The sequence below is a fragment of the Helicoverpa zea genome, chromosome 25, assembly GCF_022581195.2.
Source record: "Helicoverpa zea isolate HzStark_Cry1AcR chromosome 25, ilHelZeax1.1, whole genome shotgun sequence".
Classification (NCBI taxonomy): domain Eukaryota; kingdom Metazoa; phylum Arthropoda; class Insecta; order Lepidoptera; family Noctuidae; genus Helicoverpa; species Helicoverpa zea.
In genome coordinates, this window is record NC_061476.1 from 6,693,602 (window position 1) to 6,716,648 (window position 23,047).

The window sequence follows — 23,047 nt, forward strand, 5'->3', positions numbered from 1 at the left end:
TTCCAATTTTAGAGGAGTTTTAAGGATGAAGATATGCAGTGGTAAACTGGTTTTTATATAAATATGTCATTATCAGAAATGAATAATATATGTATAATAATATAAATTATGCAAAGTTTCATGTCTATGCTCCAAACCGTTAAGGAGTTCCTTCATGAGAAGACACACTCCGTTTTTCGAGAAGATCAATCATCATCTGTCATCTTCGGCTTTGGTTACAGCGAGCGGAGTGCGATTTTACTGATAAGAACATACCTATGTGTTTTTTGGAGTCCCTTGTGTACCTGGGCTCAGATAACTCTCTCAAGCAATCCCGCAGCCCCAGCATGGTTTAAAAAGGTAGTGTACGAACGTCTATGTATACGTTTACCTTTCAGAACAACGCAAATTTTACTGTACCCCTAAAAAAGCTTCTAAAACAAATAAATATCGTGGCTTTACCTGCCCTTAACGTCTGTTTACATATGCATGACCCCGGAATTGGAAACCGATCGAGTTGCTCGCACCTGCTTACTTATACGTAGTTAATGTATGTCTGTCTGTCATTCAGAATGCTGACTTTCATTTAAATGTGCAAATATAAATGGGGGTGTTGGTGAATTTACTTTTTCTCGTAGCAATGGATGGGGGGTGAAATTATCATATAAAGGTGTAGTTATGTATATTTGTGTATTGATACAAGGTTTCTAAAATATAAATAAACCATGAGTTTAGAATTTAGAGTCGCGTCCTTAGACAGTTCATTTCCTCATCATCATCTGCCTAGCTTTTTCCCAAAAACGCTGGGATCGGTTTCCAGTCTAACCAGATACAGCTGTGTTTTACATGGAGCAACAGCGACTTCCTACAGATCTGACCTCCTCAACCCAGTTACCCAGGCAATCCAAAGCTCTTCTTGTTTCTGACTGGCAAAGATGTTCAATTGCAAGCTAAGGCTTTCAAAACACGGAAAAACTAATCATGACATCGGTGAACCCATCAACGTACCATTTCTTCTACAATTATAATAAAATCCACCATATTTTTCACCATTTCACCTGCTTCCTAAAGGCACTACTAACCCTCTAATTAGCAAGTAAATCAAACACACAACCCAAAGAAAGAATATTTGAAGTTCTCACCGATATTCGAACTCGACAACCAAAACACACCTCCTATCGTCTATTACATCTTACTGCAACCTCTTGGGAGATGTTCTACAGAATCCGGAGCTCCGGCCATTATGTCGGAACCTAAACGGGTGTCTTAATTAGTAGTAATAACTGTCTTACACAGTGTAACTACTGGAGGTGATGTTTTGTAGATCCAGCTTTAGAAGTCTAACGAAAAGAAATTTCGAAATCGATATTAAAAAATCTGAATTTACTAGACGGATCATACTTACATACGCGGATTTGTAAGCATAGGGGACATCTTAAAGTGAAATAAGTTTGTTTATTAACTATCCAATTTCTTACCTTTTATGTTATCACTAGCCACTCCCCGCAGTTTCACCCACGTCACGGGAAAACCACCTCTCTACTAGGTAAAAGTAGCCTATGTCCTTTCTCAGATTCTAGACTATCAGTGTTGCTTTTAAATCAGTTCAGTAACTTTCGCATTATAATACAAAGTGAGGATTTTAACAAAAATCAAGCACAACCTTTTTGTAACAAAGCTCAAACACTAGTTTAATTGCTTGAAGGCCCTAATTTGGCCAATTAAAAGTTGTTAGCCCAGTTCAATCCTAGTTATGTAGCTGAACATTAGTAGTCCAACTGAATGTACATTTGCATAGTCCAATATTGACTGTATGTATACCTAGAAACTGTAATTAGGTTTGCTAGCTCAATGACACCTAGGACAAAAGGTTAAGTCAAGGTACTTGGATCAAAGTACTTGGAAGACTTGCTACTAATATTATGAATGCAAAAGTTGTATGTGGGTATGTATGTTACTCTCTCACGCTTAAACTGCTGGATGGATTTTTGAGAAACTTGTCATTAATATAGCAAATAAATGATAGAATATTTAACCAAACGCTTGAAGTACTTCTTCTTCATAAGATCCACTTTTTGGATCAGTGCACTTTTGACTTTTACTATGCGATCCTATATTATGGTTCAAGAGTCTAAGAAAATAAGACAGTATTCTGAGTATAGCTGTATAAAAGAGATATATTTTATTCTTCCTGCCCTGATCCCATTTTATTTGAGGATCTCCAAATAGTTTTCCTCTTTCATTCATCCATGTCGGAACACTACATATCTTTATTATCAGTAATAAAGATCTTTGTAAACATACAATAAAGGGATATTAGGAACATAGTAATTTTTCAGACAAGTTTCATGTAAAATGTATCTTTATTACTTAACTATCTTCCGCCAGCGATTTCTCGTGGTACTTTCTCCGCACACAAGGATAAAAGGTATATAGGCTATAGCCATTTAAATGGACTATCTAACACTGAAAGAAGTTTTTAAATCGGTCCAGTACTTCTTGAGATTAATGAATGAGAGTTCAAACTACCAAACATTTGACATTTAACCTTAATAGGTTCCTATATTTAATTGTTCTTTAACACAAAACATCAAAACCATTAACGACCATGTCTATTTTATTGATTTAATTACCTACTTGGCCGTTCCAAGGCATCAAATATTCAAAAATTTCCCACCCCAATTCGATCAAGTAAAACAAACTCCAAATTGTCCCAGAATACAACCCAAAATTATCTCACGATTTTCGAACCCCCCGAGTATATTAGGTGCTCGATTTTTGCCCCCCAAATCACCCCCGTAGCTCCCGATTTCAGACAAAAGGCAATGAACTCTGAACGATGAACAAACAGTCCACAATCACTTGGCCTGCCTCGCCCGATGTAAATCCTCCTATGCTTGGTAAATATTTGACGTGAACCTACCTTCTTCGTAGTAACGAATTCGAAATGTTTGTTTCGTTGAACAGCGCCATCTGTTAACGAGTATTGTAAATAAGTTGCGGAGGGCTAACAATAGATGGCGGTAAATACAATTTTTGTTAGGGGAACAAAATATTGTTTTTTTGTTGTTATTTTACGTATTCAATGTTCCAATAGCGTACAAATATTGTACCTTTTGTCACGCTATCATAGTTCAATATCTTTTAAGGTATAGGCACAGATTAAAACAGGGCATGGACAATCAAATTGGACTTACATTTTTGCCATAAAATACTCCTCTAAAACCTAGTTATAAGACATATAAATATAGCAATTAATGTCTATATATAACCAATTTAGTAACACAGTATGACGTCATACACAGTACAGGCTATAATCCCTAATGAATGGCCTAATCACGGCGAGCTATAATTAATACTCACGCACTGCATACTGATAAATACAGGTTACATAATTATTTAACAAAGGATTCAATCTTCTTGATTGTTGTAATATGGACTTTTGGGGAGCCCATTTAGTGAGGTTTTAGAGCTCAATATTCAGTGGAAATAATTATCCTAATCAATTAATACTTATATCTGTAAGTCTCAGTGAACTATAGTATCAGCAATTATCACTTTTATAAAATACCTAAATACATAATTACTTTGGGTACATTTGCTTCACAACATAACTTTAACTCGTCCGTAAAGGTGTGATCCCACCCATGTCCATAGTGAGGCACAGAAACAGTTGGTTCCACTGTCGCACATTTTGTGGCACAGAAATGATTCCTCTGATATACTCGCTCTGGCAAACATACATGAATAAAATGGTCGCGAAGTTATAACCTTTGAGTGCGAACTCGCGCTGACGCTTTAATTGCGAACAATTTTGATCCATTTCGCCAAAACCCCAACATAAAAGTCTTGCACCTCTCAAAGAGACATATTTATATATTCTTAGCAAATACCTATATATCCCAACACACTTTAAAAACACCCATAAATTAACCTTCAAAAAACTTCGTTAACCCCATAAACCACAACTTGTAAGCTAATAGTTTTAAGTACTAAACAACAGGAGAGTATCTTCGTACTGAAACGGGAGTCTCAGTTGTGCTAGGATACCTAAAATATCTGGAACTAGGTCGCCTAGTTCGGTAGCTAAGTATATAGATGCTGCAATTTGGCTTCAAACCTTCGAGCTGGACCGCTTTTGGTTTGGTGCAAGTTACAAGAGTTTGGATGTCGAATATTGTATTAAGTTAATGGGATTTTAGCAAGTACCAATGCAACTTTTCTATGTACAGTTTGTATGTACTTTCTCAGTACATCTTAGACACCAATGACTGTGTTTCGGATGGCACGTTAAACTGTAGGTCCCGGCTGTCATTGAACATCCTTGACAGTCGTTACGGGTAGTCAGAAACCAGTAAGTCTGACAACAGTCTAACCAAGAGGTATTAGGTTGCCCGGGTAACTGGGTTGAGGAGGTCAGATAGGCAGTCGCTTCTTGTAAAGCACTGGTACTCAGCTACATCCGGTTAGACTGGAAGCCGACCCCAACATAGTTGGGAAAAAGGCTCGGAGGATGATGATTTATGGGATTTTAGCTAGGTTAATTTTCCATTGTTGCTTAGCCAAGTAGACAATGATATACATATCTTGTGTTGTACTAGACTGCGTTGTTGGGCTACTGGAAGGAAAGACTATAAAACCACAGTGGTTGCAAGCTGAGGAAGAACATAACTCAAATGAGTTTCATGTTTAATGTCATGCACTCCTGTAATTTGTACAATTGCTTGTGCTTTCAATTGTTTGATTTTTGTTGTTTTGTATAACATTGAGTGATTGTATTGTTGGTGTGCTTATTTTTAATAAATAAATAAATAAATAAATAAATAAATAAATAAGTGACTTTTTATCCGGATGAGGGAATTACTGCCCTCAGGATGTGGGTGGACCTGCAGCGAATAGCTGGTACTTATAACTATAAAATGAACATTGGTAAGTACTTGTCATGATTCAAAACTACACACATAATTTAGAGATCCCTAAAATAAGAAAAGGATTATAGAGAATTGTTTATCCAAGCAAAAATTCAAGCATGCAAGCGTGATGATTAACGCTAATTCCGCGTATTTGTTATGAGAAGGGGTATGTGCCCTATACTGGAACCATAAAACCATAAAAAGCTGATGATGATAGAGAGTGTTACAAGTTTTCATAAGTCACTATTATAAGTATTTTAAGCAGTTTGTTATCATGTAAAAGTTCATAACTTGTACCACGCAATAACTCACAGTTGAAATTCTATTCTAGACTAGATTCCGCAAACTATAAAATGCACCTAAATTTATCTAGCCAGCCAGCTTATTATGTATTCTTGTTTATACATACGTATTTTTAAAAATAAAATACATAGGTAGCCAACATTTTTTTTTAACTTGGTAGTAAAAGTCTGACTTGTGTTTATTCAGAGTGGTTAGTGTAGTAGGTACGCGTAGGATTGCCTGCGTGATAAATTAAAATAACTACTAAACAGATTTTCATACGGCTTTCACCATATCAGACACATGATTCGGCATATAACCTGTTCTTATGAACCGGTAGGTTTTTGACAAACACTTCGTAAAATAAACTTCAAAAACTCTGTCACCTGTACCTAAGCAAAACGATTCGTTTCATGTTTATAGAAAATCGATCCAGTCGATTCAAATGACTAAAAGCAACATAGAACTCGATTTCATTGTTAAAATACCAACTATTCTAACTTAACATTAACTGGAAAACCGAAGCTTGCAATAAAACACAACAGTATCATAACTGTACCAATCGAATAGCCAATAAACCCGGTCTTAATAATCGGTTCATCGGTTACCGTTCATTCGTTCTATCGTACAATCGAAGTTGTGGTGGCCTGGAATCTCAAGTTTGGGTGTGCAAGTTCGATTCGATTCCTAGATCAGGTAAGGCACCAATGGGCTGCGGGATTGTTCAAAAGAGTTACCGCGGCAACGGTACATAAAGGGCATGACGGGTTTTAGTCAGTAAGAGTCCTCTCCCATGAGAGGACATTTCATGACTTCCCATAAAAAAGGCAACGTACCAATGTAACATAAGTTACATGTTCAAACTCTCTGGCTTGGTATGTCTTGGACACCGATGACTGATTAAAAAGGTGAGGAAAAATATTTCGAGGTAACCTGGACGGAGTATGAAGTGAAATGAAATCATCAACCCGCATTGAGCAAGCGTGCTTATTAACGCTCAATCTTTCTCTGTGTGACAGGAGGCCTGTGCCTAGCAGTGGGACGATAAAAAGACTGATGATGATGATGATCGTAAAATTGGACAGTGCTGTTATCTCTACAAAGTTCATACAAGTTCCTGTCGCCAGGTGCGCTAATTATTCAAGCTGGACTATAATGAATAAAAACTGAGCATAAACTAAACTTCTAAAAACTACTGGAAAAAAAAACTTGATTAATTACCTCAACAGTTGAATCTACTCCCAATAGTACAAACGCCCCTAATTTGGCCACCAAAAACGAAATACCACAGTATGACAATAAATCAAAATACACACATTTACAAGCACAATTTGATTGATAATCCTAATTATAGTTTGCGTCTGATACAGGTCTGATAACGGTCTGATAACTCTAATGTCAGAATGGCGTGTCATAGGTTCTACAGCTTTCTAACCTATTTTATAGGCCTAAGCTTTTAATAGTTAACGTTTCCGTGTATAGCTTGTACTATGGTTTTTATTTGTAGTTAATTTATGTTCAGTTCTTGATATTTAAAGAGAACGTTTAAGTTAAATGCATTTTTTTAATAATTATAAGTAGCTGTTTTTTTTTTCCTGATTTCAACCGCACCTCAAGAAAACTGCTTTTTACATACTAATGAAAAATGCGAAAGTTGCTTCGTTTGTTAGTCAAGTCAAAACTACAGAATATATTTAAACGTCTCGTACACAGATAGTCTAGAACGTGTAAAGGACCTTCTTTTTATTCTGGTAGAGAAAATATTTCTCTGGGAACACGAGTTCCCAGATATACCTACCCAATCTACCCTACCTACACTGCCTACCCAATCTTATGAATGCCTGACTTTGCATTCTATGATTGAGGATAGTTACGTCTTCCAGGACTCTGCCTAGCTTACCTAGTGGTTGACTCGATAATCCTGACATTCTCAATGGCATAACCACTTAATTGCCATCAGAGGCTTTCAAAATGACTTCTGATGTGAACAAGCAAAGAGATGACGTCACCAGTGGCACTCGGAGCGACGGCTTCACACTCATACACATACGACGGGTATATACTAGCTCATAGTAACATTCAAAGTTCATAGGTCAGCTTGTTAACTCAACCTATACAAAGCTTTAATATGGTCTCGAAAATATGTTATATTGTAATATTTTATTATAAACATGGCCCGCTCTGAATCCATTTGTGGCATATATTAACCTAAAAACCGCACGTAAATGAGTAGAATAGTTTTTGAGTTTATCTCTTTCCAACGGACTATTAAGCAAGTAGGGTGCAATCTTTCAACTCAATTTTGATGGACCCGACTTATTTAAAAGTGATTAGTTAATTAGCATGATAATTCCAGAGTAAGATCATAGAATAATAGCAATACATATTTCAGGCGATCTGTCTGAACTATCAACCAACTACCAAAAGTTTGAAAATATCATCCTCCATTCATGTAAATGTTATTCAAATCACCTTATCCCTTTTCTCATTCAAACACAACGTCACCAAAATTACCCGACATCGTAAAAACGTATTCAGAACTTTCGCACGCCTTTGTAAAACGCATTAGCAAAATTGATCAGATAACCCTTGGTACAATCAGGTCTCCCCTTTACCCCCCAAAACCTTAATTTGAGTGCATTCATGGTGATATCCTGATGGATTAACGTACCTACATATAGTTTGTAAAGTCTGACCTGATAGGTGTCAGGTAAGGCCTAGGACTTGTCAGCTGTAATTTGTTTTGCTGATTAGGTAAAGGATAGTATTGTGCTGATTTATCTGATGAATACGTATATTTTATTTTTTCTGTCGATTTAATTCTAAATTAATGGTGTAGTCAGATATAGCTAGATGATCATACGCATAATAACAAGTGAATACATTGCACACGTTTGATGCTTGCATGTGTTCGCAAACCTTGCAATTTTGCGGTCATTTTTAACCGACTTCCCAAAAAGGAGGAGGTTCTCAATTCGTATGGTATACATAACTTTTCTCACACAAGTTCTTACTGTTTGCATAGCAAGCAGATCTGACGTAACATCCATGCACGTCACACTGCGGCACACCAGTAGAACTTCACCTTTACTGCCACATAACCCACTCCTGACCCCGAGTACCAGTATTAACAGAACACGCTTAGAATTTAATATTAACGTGCTACTGCACTTCACATTACGCTCACCACTTTTCGCTGGAGATAAATTTAATCCTGTCTAACATGGCTTAATCCCCTTAAAGTTGTGAGAGATAAAATTTCGTATACCTAACAGCTGGAATTTTGTGTATGGAGATAATAGGAGCCTCGGAATAGCAGTCGTCATCATTTATGAGGCATACAGCAGACTAAACAGTCGGCCGACCCGATGGCAATTTTTTTTAAAGAAAATCATGATTCCAATCAAAGTTTTCAGTCAGTCTGATACCGGCTAGGTAGGTACCTGATCTTTGTAATGTGCTTAGTTCATACTGATTTATGCGCCCAAAAAAACTGTCGTATGACTGAAAGTTTGCATTGTGCGGATACTCTAAGTAGCTTGGAATGTTATGTCATCATGAGGTTTCTGGCTTAATCCTATACGTACCATAAGGATGGTTGTTAGAAGAGATCTTGTAAGGTGTAATGGATGGTTATCACTGAATATAAATGAGGGGAATTTTCTACGATAGGTGTCATCTTTTCTATAAACGCCAGGTAATGAAAGCCCTTTATGAAAACCGCTTTTAGTATCAAATAGGTAGAATCCGACGCTGCTTATGTTTGGCATGGAAAATACCCGAAGCATCTCTCTGAGACATTCTTGCAGTCAAAAATTACAAGTTACTGAAAATAGCATATATTATGCAACATTCACGAACTTAAAGACTCTGGCCTCCGGGCTGATTCGTAAAAGTATTTTTAAACCCAGAGAGGGTTTTAAGCCCAATACGGGTATAGGACAACCTGAGACCCCGTGTACAGCAGTTACGATTTTCAACTATTAGACCAACGAGATAGTTTTACAGTTAGTTCGATCAAACAAGAAACCTTGAAACTATCATGAGTATGAACGAACAGTTTAATTAACGGATTACCGACCCTGATAGTTTTTATCCCGCAAATTAACAAAGTCGTTAACTAGTTACAGTTTAATACGAGTTATAACGTTATTCGTTGAACCCAGTATATAACAAGTATAGTTTTGATTTCAAAATCAAACTAATTGGGAAGTCCATGTTATTCAAAATCATCTGCCTAGCCTTTTCCCGACTATGTTGGGGTCTTCTTCCAATCTTACTGGATGCAGCGAAGAACCAGTGTTTTACAAGGAGCAACGGCTTATCTAACTTCCTCAACCCAATTACTCAGGCAACGTAATACCCCTAGGTAAGACTGGTTGTCAAACTTACTGGCTTCTGACTACCCATAAAGACTGTCAAAGATGCTCAATGACAGCCGGGATCTACAGTTTATCGTGCCATCCGAAACACATTAATATATTGGTATCCAAGATATACTTAGAAAGTACATACAAACTTAGAAAAGTTGTATTGGTATTTGCCTGACCTGGAATCGTACTCACGCACTCATACTTGAGAAGTTGGTTCTTTACCCACCAAGCCACCACGACTTTTTTCAGGAAATCCATGTTATTATTTCTTTTTTAAATTCTACTGAAATGGTTTAATTCGTAATAAGACACCCTGACTTAAAGGTCATGGCATCGTGTGAGAAAGAGACAGGTATATGCGAGATGATGTATGTGTGAGAGGGACGGGGATAGCGGCACATCATTTACACATCAGATGACTGGCTTTCGCGCCAACCTCGCTGACTTTCAGCCTCCTGAAATTGCCCACTCGAGTAATTGAAGAAGTTTATAGAGTTGTTAGTATAATAACTAAAATACTATCTGTTTAAAGAGGAAACATTTTTTGTTTGTATCTTTGTTTCCACAACTACTATTCATAAATCTAGCCGTTTTCCCGCGGTTACACTCGCGTCTTGGGGGAACTTCTGACTGTACCGGGATAAAATATAAAATATGTTCACCGGGAAAAATATAGTTTCCCAACAGTGAAATAATTTTCAAATAAATTCAGTAGTTTCGGAGCCTTCGAGGTACAGACAAATATTTTTTTGTATTATTTGTCTGTACTTATTAGATACTAAAGAAGTGTAGAAAAATGAAAAAACTAAACAAGTTCTTCGTAAATCGAATAGAGAGAATTATTACATTAAAAAATTAAACATAATTCTCTACGTAAGACTTCCACATTCTTAGTCGTCATGATTCCTTATATTGAAAACAGTCGAAAATAAAATAAATCGAAATAAACGAGGTAAAACTTATCCATTCACCAAAGTCAATACAAAAAGCCAGCAAACACTCATCATCACATATTTTCTCATAAGGATTTTATTATTAGAAAAAACCTTTTCCCGTAAAAACGTATTTGAGGGAGTTGGGGAAAGTACTAGTCAAAGTTTAAGGAGTTTGGGTAACAACATTCCCGAGTTTCCTTGTTAGGCAAGTCTTGAAGAATACCCTTTTTATCTTGAATGAATTAATTAGGTCTAAATATAGTCCATACTTTGGTATATTAAAAACAATAAAAAATAATAGCTGCATGGATCTATCACTGTAATTTAAATACATAAAATTTAAGTTTATAATTTCAATATCTCTTTCCAGTCGTTTCGGACTGTCGTCCCAACGGGCTATGAGAGTGACGGAATAGTGAGTGCACCTATGTCCAAGCAAATGCTTGTGCACTATAGTATGTCCTGCGCAGCTAGCTGATTTCCTTATATGAGAACAAAACTCGGCTTTGGATGCTATTGTAAGAAATTTAAAATACTACATTGAATAAAAACTAATAGTGAAATAAATAAATAAAACAAGAAATACTTTTAAATATACAATATAATCCGTTTTCCTGCGGTTTTACTCACGTCCCATGGGAGCTATTGCCCTTATCCTGACAAAATATAGCGTACATTACTGGGTAATAATTTAGGTTCCCAACAGCGAAAGATTTTTCCAAATCGGTTCAGCAGTTTCGGAACCTTGAATAAAAACAAATAAAATCCTCTTTATTTATAGTACATACATAATAATTAAATAATTAGAACAAAATATACCATAATTACATAAGTAAAAAACACAATGCTAGACAAAAATAATAGCAGTAATAAATAAGTAAATAAACTATCACACATTAACAAGCCCAGTCACACTGGTATTAACCTCTCTATACAAGTGCTTTGAGCGACTTGGTCAAAAGACCGGGCCCCGGACGCTCATACACTATTCAGAGGCACCTCGGTAGCTGCGACTAATTCGCTCAAAGATGGACTTATTTTTTACGTGTTAAAAATAAGCTAATTATTTTATAATAGGTATGTAAAAGAAAGTCGTGTTAGTTACACTATTTATAACTCAAGAATGGTCCAACCGAAAATTAGAGGGGAGGTAGCTTAGACATAGCTTGTCACTATCCGGCGGCGACGGTAGGCAGTTATCTCAGACCATGGGCGAAACCATGGGCAGGAGCTGGATGCGAGAAGCCGAAAATCGATCTCAGTGGCGTGCACTTGGAGAGGCCTATGTCCAGCAGTGGACTGCGATAGGCTGATGATGATGATGATGATGGGCGAAACTACAGGTGGAAGTTTATAACTCATAGCTTTTAATATAATACAACCTTTTTCTGACATTATTTTAGAGCCCGCGCACACTGCAGATTAAAATGTCGCCCGATTGATGTATAATTTGTGTAAACGCTCATATCACAGGAGCTACAGGACCGATTTTTAAAATTATTTCAGTGTTAGATAGCCGATTTAACGAGAAAGACTATAGGCTCTTTACCTGGTTACATGGAGTACTTACCACGCGACACCACGGGTGAAGACGAGGGCGTAAGCTTGTGTAACTCACAATTTCACAAATAAAAGTCTGCCCATAGTGAAAGTCAAAGGTTTTTATTTCATATAGACCTATCACAGGTGCTTAAGAAACGTCAAGCTAGTTGCACGGTTCCAAAGAGTGGGTCTCATAGAGAAAAACCGGCAAGAAACTCCATAGACACTCTTTAATACTACAAAACAACTGACTACACTTTACCCCTCGAACAGTCATCATCCCGAGCCTATTTCCCAACTATGTTGGGGAAGGCTTCCAGTCTAACCGGATGTAGCTGAGTACCAGTGTTTTACAAGGAGCGACTGCTCTGTCTCACCCCCTCAACCCAGTTACCCGGGCAACTCAATACCCCTTGGTTAGACTAGTGTCAGACTTACTGGCTTCTGACTACCCGTAACGACTGCCAAGGATGTTCAACAGCCGGATCCTACAGTTTAACGTGCCATCCGAAACACAGTCATTGGTGTCTAAGATAAACTCAGAAAGTACATACAAACTTAGTAAAGTTGTATTGGTACTCGTCTGACCTGGAATCGAACCCGCGCCCTCATACTCGAGAGGTTGGTTCTTCGCCCACTACGCCACCACGACTTTTACGACTTTTACCCCTCGAACAGTAAGTCAACCTTACCCCCTTGGGAGATAGCGTGAAGACGTAGTGACGTCATAGAAACCGGTTCGTGACGTCACGTGTATGAATTCCGTATCTTTCCGCGTTTTTCTAAAAGGCAAATGGGGTAAGTAGGTCAGCATGATGCGCTCATATAAACTGTTGCTACTTTCAAAGTAATGCAGGTCGGGTGATAAGGCTCGTATTAAATATGGAATCTTGGTTTTATTTTAAATTTGTGTTTTCTTGGGGAGTTTTTGTCTTCTGACCATATTCTTCTTTACTAATATGAGAAAGAGGGATTTTTTTTTTGGTTTGTACCCTAAAGGTTCCGAAACTACTGAGCGGATTTGAAAAATTCTTTCACTAGCTACACTTTTCCCGAGTAGCAGTAGTTCCTTCGGGACGCGGGTGAGACCGCGGGAAAACGGATAGTATAAGATAAGCGCGAGCAACATAGGTAACCCTCATTGGCAGTCGGGTAAAAATTGAAGTGAAACTTGTCAGACCAAGGGATATTGGGTGGCTCTGGTAAATGGGTTGAGGATGTCATATAGTCAGTCGCTCCATGTGGCACACTGTTACTCAGCTGCATCCAGTTAGACTGGAAGCTAGTCCCAACAAAGTTTAAAAAATGGCTAGACAGATGATTAAACATAGCTTTATCCTATACTATATAGCTTAGACATAATTAAACTGGCTATGAAATGAGGTGTGGAGTATACGCTAAGCTGAATATTTGGTTTATACCATCAAATTCCCCCGTGCTTTAGTTATTTGCACCAGCTTAGTGGAAAATACTCTATGAAAATACATTATCATCTGTTTTTGCTTCAAAACGATATAACATTCAATTGTAGTATTATGGTTTGTTTCTGTTTAATGTTTAAACAAATTTATTATTCATGGAAAGTATATAAATAAATAAATGAACGTTTTCCGGGCTTAGCAACAGATTGGTAGTTTTGCTGGAAAATTCTATCTCTAACTAGCTTTTCGCCTTGGTTCCTTTAGCGTCCCGAGAGAACTACTTCCAACAGCTGGTCAAAAAGTAGCCTATGTCCAAACAATATTTAAAATCATGCTCATCTTCACAGAGATACGGTTTACCTTGCCACGGAAAGTTATTTTATACAGGTGTCATAAATAATGTCGTAAATGTGCCATATATGGTACTTTCAATTCATATATGTCTGACTGGTCTTATATGGCTCACCAGTGGCTTGTTTTACGGGTCGAATCCAAAAAAATATTGTAAGCAGCTTATTACCAGTCAGCGGTGATTGTAGCCAGTGAGCGGTGGCCCTTGCGTCGACCCTAAACCAAACTCTTCCCAAAACCTTTTACCAACCAAAAAGTTTCGAAATTGAAAATTAAAATCAGATTTCAAATTTTTGAAAACTGACGGCTACAGTTTGGAAGGGCGCATTTGTTTTAAGTCCGTCGTTCTAGTAGGTCACACGTTGTTGTAAACGGTCGGTGTGCATTGAAAGTTCTTTGTTCTTAAGTTTTAATACTAATAATGAGGGAAATAGTTCATATACAGGCTGGCCAATGCGGCAACCAAATTGGTGCTAAGGTAAGAGATCCATTTTTGACCTTCTGTAGCACAATTCTGCCCTAATTACGTATCATATGGCATATCAAGCGCACGTCAAACGATTTGATTACGTAAACGTATTTTTCGTAATTTTGCGAAAATATTTACTTTACTGCAGGCAGACTCAATGTATGTGATACGTAATTGGTGCGATAGGAAGTCATAAAATTGACGTAATTTGCTGTTCAGCGCAGCCGAGTTAGTAATTTATCTGGCAGGTCTTATTACCTTAAACTGAAATCCCGCAAATTTACTGCGAACTACGAAACTGTGCCGAGGTATAAACCCAGGCACGCAAGTGATCTAGTATGCACTGCATTTGACACTGACATCTCTTTCAGTTCTGGGAGGTCATATCTGATGAGCATGGTATTGACCCCACCGGCACTTACCACGGCGACTCCGACCTACAGCTGGAACGCATCAATGTGTACTACAATGAAGCCACGGGCGGAAAGTATGTGCCACGAGCCATCCTTGTCGATCTTGAGCCGGGGACCATGGACTCTGTGCGCTCGGGACCCTTCGGACAAATCTTCCGACCTGATAACTTCGTCTTCGGGCAGTCGGGCGCAGGCAACAACTGGGCGAAGGGACACTACACGGAAGGCGCAGAACTAGTAGACTCTGTCCTAGATGTAGTTAGGAAGGAAGCTGAAGGATGCGACTGTCTTCAAGGATTTCAACTCACACATTCCCTCGGAGGTGGCACAGGCGCAGGATTGGGAACCCTACTCATCTCAAAGATTCGAGAAGAGTATCCCGATCGCATTATGAATACTTTTAGTGTAGTACCTTCTCCCAAAGTATCTGATACTGTAGTCGAACCTTACAACGCCACCCTCTCTGTGCATCAGCTGGTAGAAAACACTGATGAATCTTACTGCATTGACAATGAAGCTCTTTACGATATTTGTTTCCGTACCCTCAAGTTGACCACACCGACCTACGGCGATTTGAACCATCTAGTTTCTGCGACTATGTCGGGTGTCACCACTTGTCTTAGATTCCCTGGTCAATTGAATGCAGATTTGAGGAAACTGGCTGTGAATATGGTTCCATTCCCTCGTCTGCACTTCTTTATCCCAGGGTTTGCGCCTTTGACTTCTAGAGGAAGCCAGCAGTACCGAGCACTGACCGTGCCTGAGTTGACGCAACAGATGTTTGACGCGAAGAATATGATGGCTGCTTGTGACCCTCGTCACGGGAGATACCTGACAGTCGCAGCTGTGTTCAGAGGCCGCATGTCAATGAAGGAGGTGGATGAGCAGATGATGAACATTCAGAACAAGAATTCCTCGTACTTTGTGGAGTGGATTCCAAATAACGTGAAGACAGCTGTGTGCGACATACCGCCACGAGGTTTGAAGATGTCGGCGACATTTATTGGGAACTCAACAGCTATTCAGGAGTTGTTCAAGCGTATTTCTGAGCAGTTCACGGCTATGTTCAGGCGTAAGGCCTTCTTACATTGGTACACTGGCGAGGGTATGGATGAGATGGAGTTCACTGAAGCGGAGAGCAACATGAATGACCTGGTGTCGGAATATCAGCAGTATCAGGATGCGACTGCTGAGGAAGAAGGCGAATTTGATGAAGAAGAGGAGGGTGGTGACGAAGGAGACTAGACGAGTTTTGTTAAGATTTTCATTATATTTTATACATGATCGTTTTATTTAATGAATACATTCATGGCAGCCTAAAGTTTTTCTTTTTGATTTTGCATTAGAATAGACATTGGTTCACCATCAATCAAATCTCTCCCGTCGGGTGACACTGACGCATTGTTGCAGCTAGTAAAGCATTTCATTATTAGTACCTGCACTGTCCGAAATACGCAGTCTTTGCGGAAAACTAACCACAATTTAGATAAATTGTAAACAGTTTGAAGCTACTTACTCACGTTCGTAAAAACGTCACACGTTGTGCAACGACGAGCTTTTATCGACGCTATTGGCGCTGACAGTGAGTGTCGTGAAACTTGCTCCAAATTTTATCAAAAACAGTCAAGCAGTTTGCGCGTGAAGAGATAACTACACAAACACACACAAATCCGACAGGTATGACATGACTATTGTATCTTTTTCACAATATAGGGTACAAACCTATACTCAAACCATTTAAATATTAAGTTCAGAGAGTCTGGTCACACTACCTACCATAACCAGACCTAAATAATTCATCGGCCGTCTACTTGGAGCTAGAAATAAAGTCTTATTTCGAGAGCGAATATGCGGGATTTTCGCGAAAACGTGATAATATTAACTCGTAATGTTTCGACGATGTTGACTTAGTAAACTGAAGAAACATGTGGGTAGATATAATATTTGTGTGGTAAGGAAAACCCCTAAATATTTTGGGTTGGCGTAATTTTTGTTTGCACGGCAATGATATTCGGTAACAGTGAGATATGATGTTGTTGACATTTTTATAGGAGTTATTTATCAGTACAATGATATAAGTACAAAAATAGTCTAGAGCCTGAGAAAGCTCATACAAGGTGTTGATTTGCATTTGTGCTTCAGGAGGAGGACATAAAATTCGTAAATAATCCATTGGAATTACAGTAGACGGGAAATAGCTAATATGCACTGCTTTTTTTGTCATTGTAATGTCGTAGTATTTCAGAAGTAATCCAATTTTATGAATGAAATTTATGAATAATCGTTGCGTATGCTTTGTATTTGCGTTTGTGTGAGGGAGCAGCACGGTTTTAAGGCCAGTAACACACGCCCCAAGTTTAAACACGGCTAGATGACATTGACGGAATTCCGAAAAAAAAAAAAAAAAATACGTACCAATTTTTTTGTTGATTTAGGTCGAGAATCATTAGCTCAATTACGTCCTTGAATACGGCACGGATGCAAATCAACAGCTTGTATTTTACTAAGTAGAACCGCGGGGGACAACCAGTGACATGATAATTGGAAATCATCAAATGACCCCTCCCGCTGTGGGTTAGTAGCGTGAGGGAGTGTCATGCCCATTTTCACCAACAAATACCTAAATTAAGGGATCCCCTAAGAGCATTTACGGAACACTTAATAAGAATTTCGTTTTCACCAATGTTTAGGTATCCCTTATCCATAGTTATTTATGTCAAAATTGGGAGAGCCCTTATTCTAAGTGGCACTTAGATTAAGAGATTGTTGGTGAAAATGGGCATCAGACTCTTATTGACTAAAACCTAAAACCCATCATGTTCCTTCTTAAGTCCTTTATGTACCAGGGCCGCGGTAACTCTTTCGAACAATCCCGCAGCCCCGCCAGGGTGACGTCTAAAACTAGAGAACTTCGAAGAAACCGCATACAACATTACAAATTCTAGAACACTCCTATTGGATTATTTTCGAAGCGTGAGAATGCAAAGTAATGTAGACCCAGAGTCGCGCCATTGCGAATATTTACATAGCAAATATAAACAAACATGCTTGCAACCCTGCAGCTATATTAATGTTTTATTATTCTGTCTCTCTGTTGCATCTGTGGTTGGTGGCCACGACATCTATTGTCAATGGCCGGTACTAAAATAGAAGTGGTCGTATGAATTGTGTGTTTTGAACGTTTAATTTTTACATTGTTGTTGTATTTTTACCCGACTGCCAAAGAAGGAGGGTAATGTTTTTTGCAGATTTTTTTAAGTGTGTTTAGTGCAGTTCTAGAATTGACCAAACTTATACTCACTAACGCATTAGATTGTAAGCATATGTAATGTTAGATGCTTTAGCCAAAGAACTTGCATTGTCATCCAGAGTGGCAATACCATCAGTCTTTTAGGCACGATCCCCGCGACTGTGATGCGGATTACTTAGTTCTTAGGTGATCTTCACACTGCCCCGCATCACGCTGCATCTTGCGTGTCGACGCACCTACGCGCGTTCCTGCGGGAGTGCAGATCTGCATCATCGTGCGGGTTTTTTGAGCACTCACGCGCGTAGTTGCGTTTTGTAAATTCACGCACGGCGGCTCTCATCGAGTTCCATTTTCAAACACACACGTCACGCCCATTCAAAATCACGCGCGGCTCTGCGGGATTCAGTGTGCCATACCTTGCGTTTCGCCCCGTTTCTCCGCGTGTATGCGCGTGATCCGCATGAACGCGCGTGGATGCATTTTCAGTGTGTTGGACTATGTGTGTTTTCCTCTTTATAATATTAGTATAGATTGTTTGTTTTGTATTTTTTTTTTATGTCATAAAAGTAATTGAATTGTCGTTTACTGTCTACTTATGGGCTCAAACTTACCCCTGTTTCCAAATCCTTTATAACTAACATTGTTTATCCAAAGGAGATGGCCAAATTTTCATAGAAAAAAAACCCAGAATCGACAGCAATGAAATGGTTACCAATAGGTTCTTTATGATAGACCTTTGATGGTGCCAAAAAATCCAGACTGAAATCCATGGGGTATAGGAGCTATTTCATATTATCGCAAAAATAGGTTATGTTGAATATATATTGATTTTAAAGATTATTAACATCAAGGGACATAAAAAAGCAAAGTAAACTAACATTATACAAGCCACTAGTAACAACCCCATAGTTTCAGAGTTGGCCTGGTGATTAAAAGGTCTTGTATTTAACCACTCCAGATACGATTAAGCACCGACCTTACCTACTTGGAGAGGTTTCGCAGTTACATGCAACCTTCACAACTGGCTATGAAATGTTTTTGGAGAAATTGTCTTTGAAAATCGCGCCATGTGACATTGTCAAATATAACAAATGACTTATTATAGCAATGTAAAACGGTCCAATCACGAGTCTGCATTCAACTTCTATATAACGAACATCAAACAGTAAAAGTAAACTTTTTTGTGAACTAAAATCTTGATCGAAAAAACGTTATAAAAAGAGAACCCCATGGTTTTTAGATGTTTTGAAATACTTTTTAAAATCCACAAATTATACTGAATCCAATCATACATATGAAGTTCCTGTCGACTCTGGGTTTTTTTTTGGCCATCTCCTTTAAATAATCAAGTTACACACAAAAAGCAAAGAACCCCAAAACAATCAAAAACTGAAACTCAAAACAAACAGTGAACAATCAAATCGATTCATCGGCAATCATAGAATCGAATGGACGAATCTCTCGAATATTCGAGAAGCAATAAATAGAAAACATGACTGGAAAACGGGTAGTTATTTCGAGTAACTTTCCGACAGTCGGAAAGGCTTTAAAACTGCATTCATTTGGCGATCGATAGCGAATCTCCGTTCGCCAGCTATTTTGGTACGCGTGTGTACGGACTAGTTTCCCCCCGTGGATTCACCTACGTTTTGAAGTAAATACTTTCCGTGTATATGTAAAATGTAGTCTATATTATGTTATTTTGATATACAAGCTATGTCTGTCAAGCACTGTCAAGTTTCATTAAAATCCGTCAAGTAGTTTTTGCGTGACAGAGGCACAAACACCCATACATACAATGATATTATATATATAATCTCATACATACAGACGCGTTTATGATATAATTACTGCCAAGTTTCATCTACGTCTATGCAGTACTTTTTGCGTGAAAGAGGAATAAACATTCAGACATACAAACTTTCGCGTTTATTCGGTAGTAAAATTCTCCAAACCGTAGATATATTCAGATTCCAAAACCTTGCTTTGACTTTGATCATTGCATCGAACTTCGTATGAATATAAGCTTAAACTAGAATAACGGATTTGTAACTAAAATACTCTCTTAGTATAAGTAAACTGTAAGTATATTTCTGTGTTTCAATTAGGTACTAAATTGACTTTTCCACTGCCTTCAGAAATATACCTGTTATTGCACTTTTTTAAATCCTTACTATTCTGAGTATTTTCACTCGAAGTGTGGATCAAATGAAGAGATATGACCAAATTCAATAATTACGAATAAAAATGCCTAAAAAAACAATGCTCAGTAGGTGCATAATTTTGTCCCATACAGATGAGAAAGAGGACAGGAGGATGATGACAGAATTTGTTGGTGATACAAAAGTTTGGCAATAACTTAGCTAGTGCACATAATATTTGATTTGATACAGGTGCACTCACTATTCCTTCACTATCATAGCACCTGTAACTGCGCAAATACTTGTACACTATAATATGTCCTGCGCAGTTGGCTAATCTCCTTACATGAGAACAGCCGCCGTAGCCGATAATCGGCTAGGAGGACATCATCATTTGATTTGATACATAGGTACATTACGTCTCTCTATGTAATAGTGAAACGCTAACCCATAATTTTAATTACCCAGCCCGGATATGTATATCCAATGGCTCCAATTATCATGTTTTCCACCAATTTTAGATTTAAATTATAGCTTTGATAAACGATTATAGAATCCATTTTCTATTTTGATACTTTATATTGATGTTGGGTAAACTGTGAATGACGTAACTTTACGTTTGTTCAAATTATTCTATGTTTAATTAAAGCTTCGGTTGAATTTTCTATTTTATTTGTTTTCAGAATTGCAAAATAAACAGTTTTGCCTCAATTTTACAGTTTTGAAAGTAATGGGTAATAGTAATATAACTAGTTTAGCTATTCAAATGATTGGCTGTTTTATTGCGAATATGAAGTTTTATTTTTTTGTTTGAATATCAGTAATTCGAAGTCTATTTTCGGAATCAATATTTAATATAGAAGAATTCATTAATTCCTGGCAATATTGCCGATTATTCTTCATTTTGTAGTAAATATTATCATTGGCTTATGTAAAATTTGCTTACTATTCTGTATAATCATTTTACGTTCATGAAACGGGATTGTACAATAAATATTGAAAATGAAATAAATAATAAAATAAACACATAACATAAAAAATGTAGGTACCTAAGTATATAAAAAAAAAATCTGAGCCTCCAAAAAAGCACGGTATAGCAGTCATGATTTTTGTTCCCGTTTTACAGAAAGGTACTGAACCTTTCGTGTGCGAGACCGATTCTTACTTGGTTGGTTTTTATAACATGTTTATTATCTAATTATTTATTCTATGACACATTTTTACACATACATCCAAGATATCGGTAGTTAGGGCCCCAGAGACAGAAACCTCCTCACTTTACGCGCCGTATCAAGGAGTACTTCCTTCTAACATGTGATTATTATCAAACTATCATCATCATCCTCATCCTCCGAGCCTTTTTCCCATTTATGTTGGGGTCGGCTTCCAGTCTAACCGGATTCAGCTGAGAACCATCGCTTTACAAGAAGCGACTGCCTATCTGACCTCCTCAACCCAGTTACCCGGGCAACCCGATACCCCTTGGTTAGACTGGTGTCAGACTTACTGGCTTCTGACTACCCGTAACGACTGCCAAGGATGTTCAATGACAGCCGATGATTATTATCATGATTATTATCAAACTAATAATATCTCCCATTTGTCCCCAGGTCCCGGTATAAAGGGTACGATGGCGATCCTGAACTGTCTCCTGGCGAGGCAGCTCTGCTTCGAAGACGCGTCCTGTTCCGCCATCTTGGAAATCATACCGCGTGTCTGTGGATCTGAACTTGGTAAGTACCAAACTATTAATATACATTTGCTTAATATCCTTTCTCATATAAATATGTAAGTAAATGCGGATGACAATTTGTTCAGTGTTGAAGAATTTAAGGATGAATTGATTAAGATGAAATTCCGTATTTTTAGCCGACTTCAAAAAAGGAGGTTCTCTGTTTGGCCTGTATTTATGCAGTATGTAGGTCTGTGTGATTATCTCACTTTTGGCTAGACCTATTTCAATGCGGTTTTGAGCATAGTACCTATATGTCTGACGTAGAAAAAGGTTTTAGGTAGGTATATTATTGAAGTCGTTTGTTTTTATTAGTTTTTAGATAGGACACACTAATATCATAGACAGTCTACTTATCATCCGGGATCTCAATTTTCAAAACAAGCTTCGAAAACGCCAAATCAAATTGCGAGGAAAAAAAAAAGACTCGTATTTTCAGGACAAAACAATTTCACAACTCCACACCCGTACAGGTATTGTCTGCAAGAAAAAACTGGAAAAATATTTACCAACCTCTTAGCGATTCACAAAGTTTTTTATTCTCGTAGAAAAGGAGATCCTGCCCAATCTTTTGTTAAAAAGACGTCATTATGTAAGAACATACAAGGCTTGCCGCATCCTTTCAACAAATGAAAGGGTGCCTTTCACACCGTGGCGTAACAAACGGACAAAATTGTATGATAGATTTACACTTCTCAAATTGTGTAAGTTTGGATTTGTAACTCAAGAACAGCTGAAGCGATTTTGCTGTAAATGTGTAGTAGTTTAGAACGAGAAGATGGACTTTTTATCCCAAATGATTTTTATCCCATTCATTCATTTTCATTCATTCATCATCAGCCTATCGCAGTCCACTGCTGAACATAGGCCTCTCCACGTGCACGCCATTATGAATTGTATTATAAAACAAACTTCTTCACCGTGACCCACCTTTGCTATCGTATATCAATAACTAATATTATAAATGCGAAAGTAACTCCTTGTATCCGTGACGCTTTCACGTCAATGCTCCTGAACCGATTTAAATGAAATAAAAGTAAACAGAGAGCACAGGTAAAGTAAAACCTGATAGGATATAGTCTACTTTTCACCCAGAAGCTGACAGTAGTTCAAAATCAATGAGAAAAGGCTAGGCAAACCTCTGAAAAGTCAAGACAGGCATCCGTAATCTTCAACACTCTATCTTACTTATTTAGGCATCTCAACTGTTACTGTTACAGCCTTTTTATCATCCCACTGCTGCACA

General features: G+C 37.9%; 2 protein-coding genes across 2 annotated transcripts in view; both read left to right on the forward strand.

Annotated features, from left to right (window-relative positions):
• The window catches only part of LOC124642618, a 143,548-nt gene that overhangs the window by 55,267 nt on the left and 65,234 nt on the right, over window positions 1-23,047 (forward strand). Inside the window, exon 2 of the mRNA XM_047181128.1 lies at window positions 21,680-21,802. Coding sequence (XP_047037084.1) covers window positions 21,680-21,802 — 123 coding nt within the window. The remainder of the gene's footprint in view (window positions 1-21,679; window positions 21,803-23,047) is intronic.
• Window positions 14,183-15,933, forward strand: LOC124642616 (tubulin beta chain). Its single transcript, XM_047181120.1, has 2 exons — window positions 14,183-14,274; window positions 14,637-15,933. Exons 1-2 carry the CDS (start codon window positions 14,218-14,220, stop codon window positions 15,921-15,923), a joined length of 1,344 nt encoding a protein of 447 aa, XP_047037076.1. The 5' UTR covers window positions 14,183-14,217; the 3' UTR covers window positions 15,924-15,933.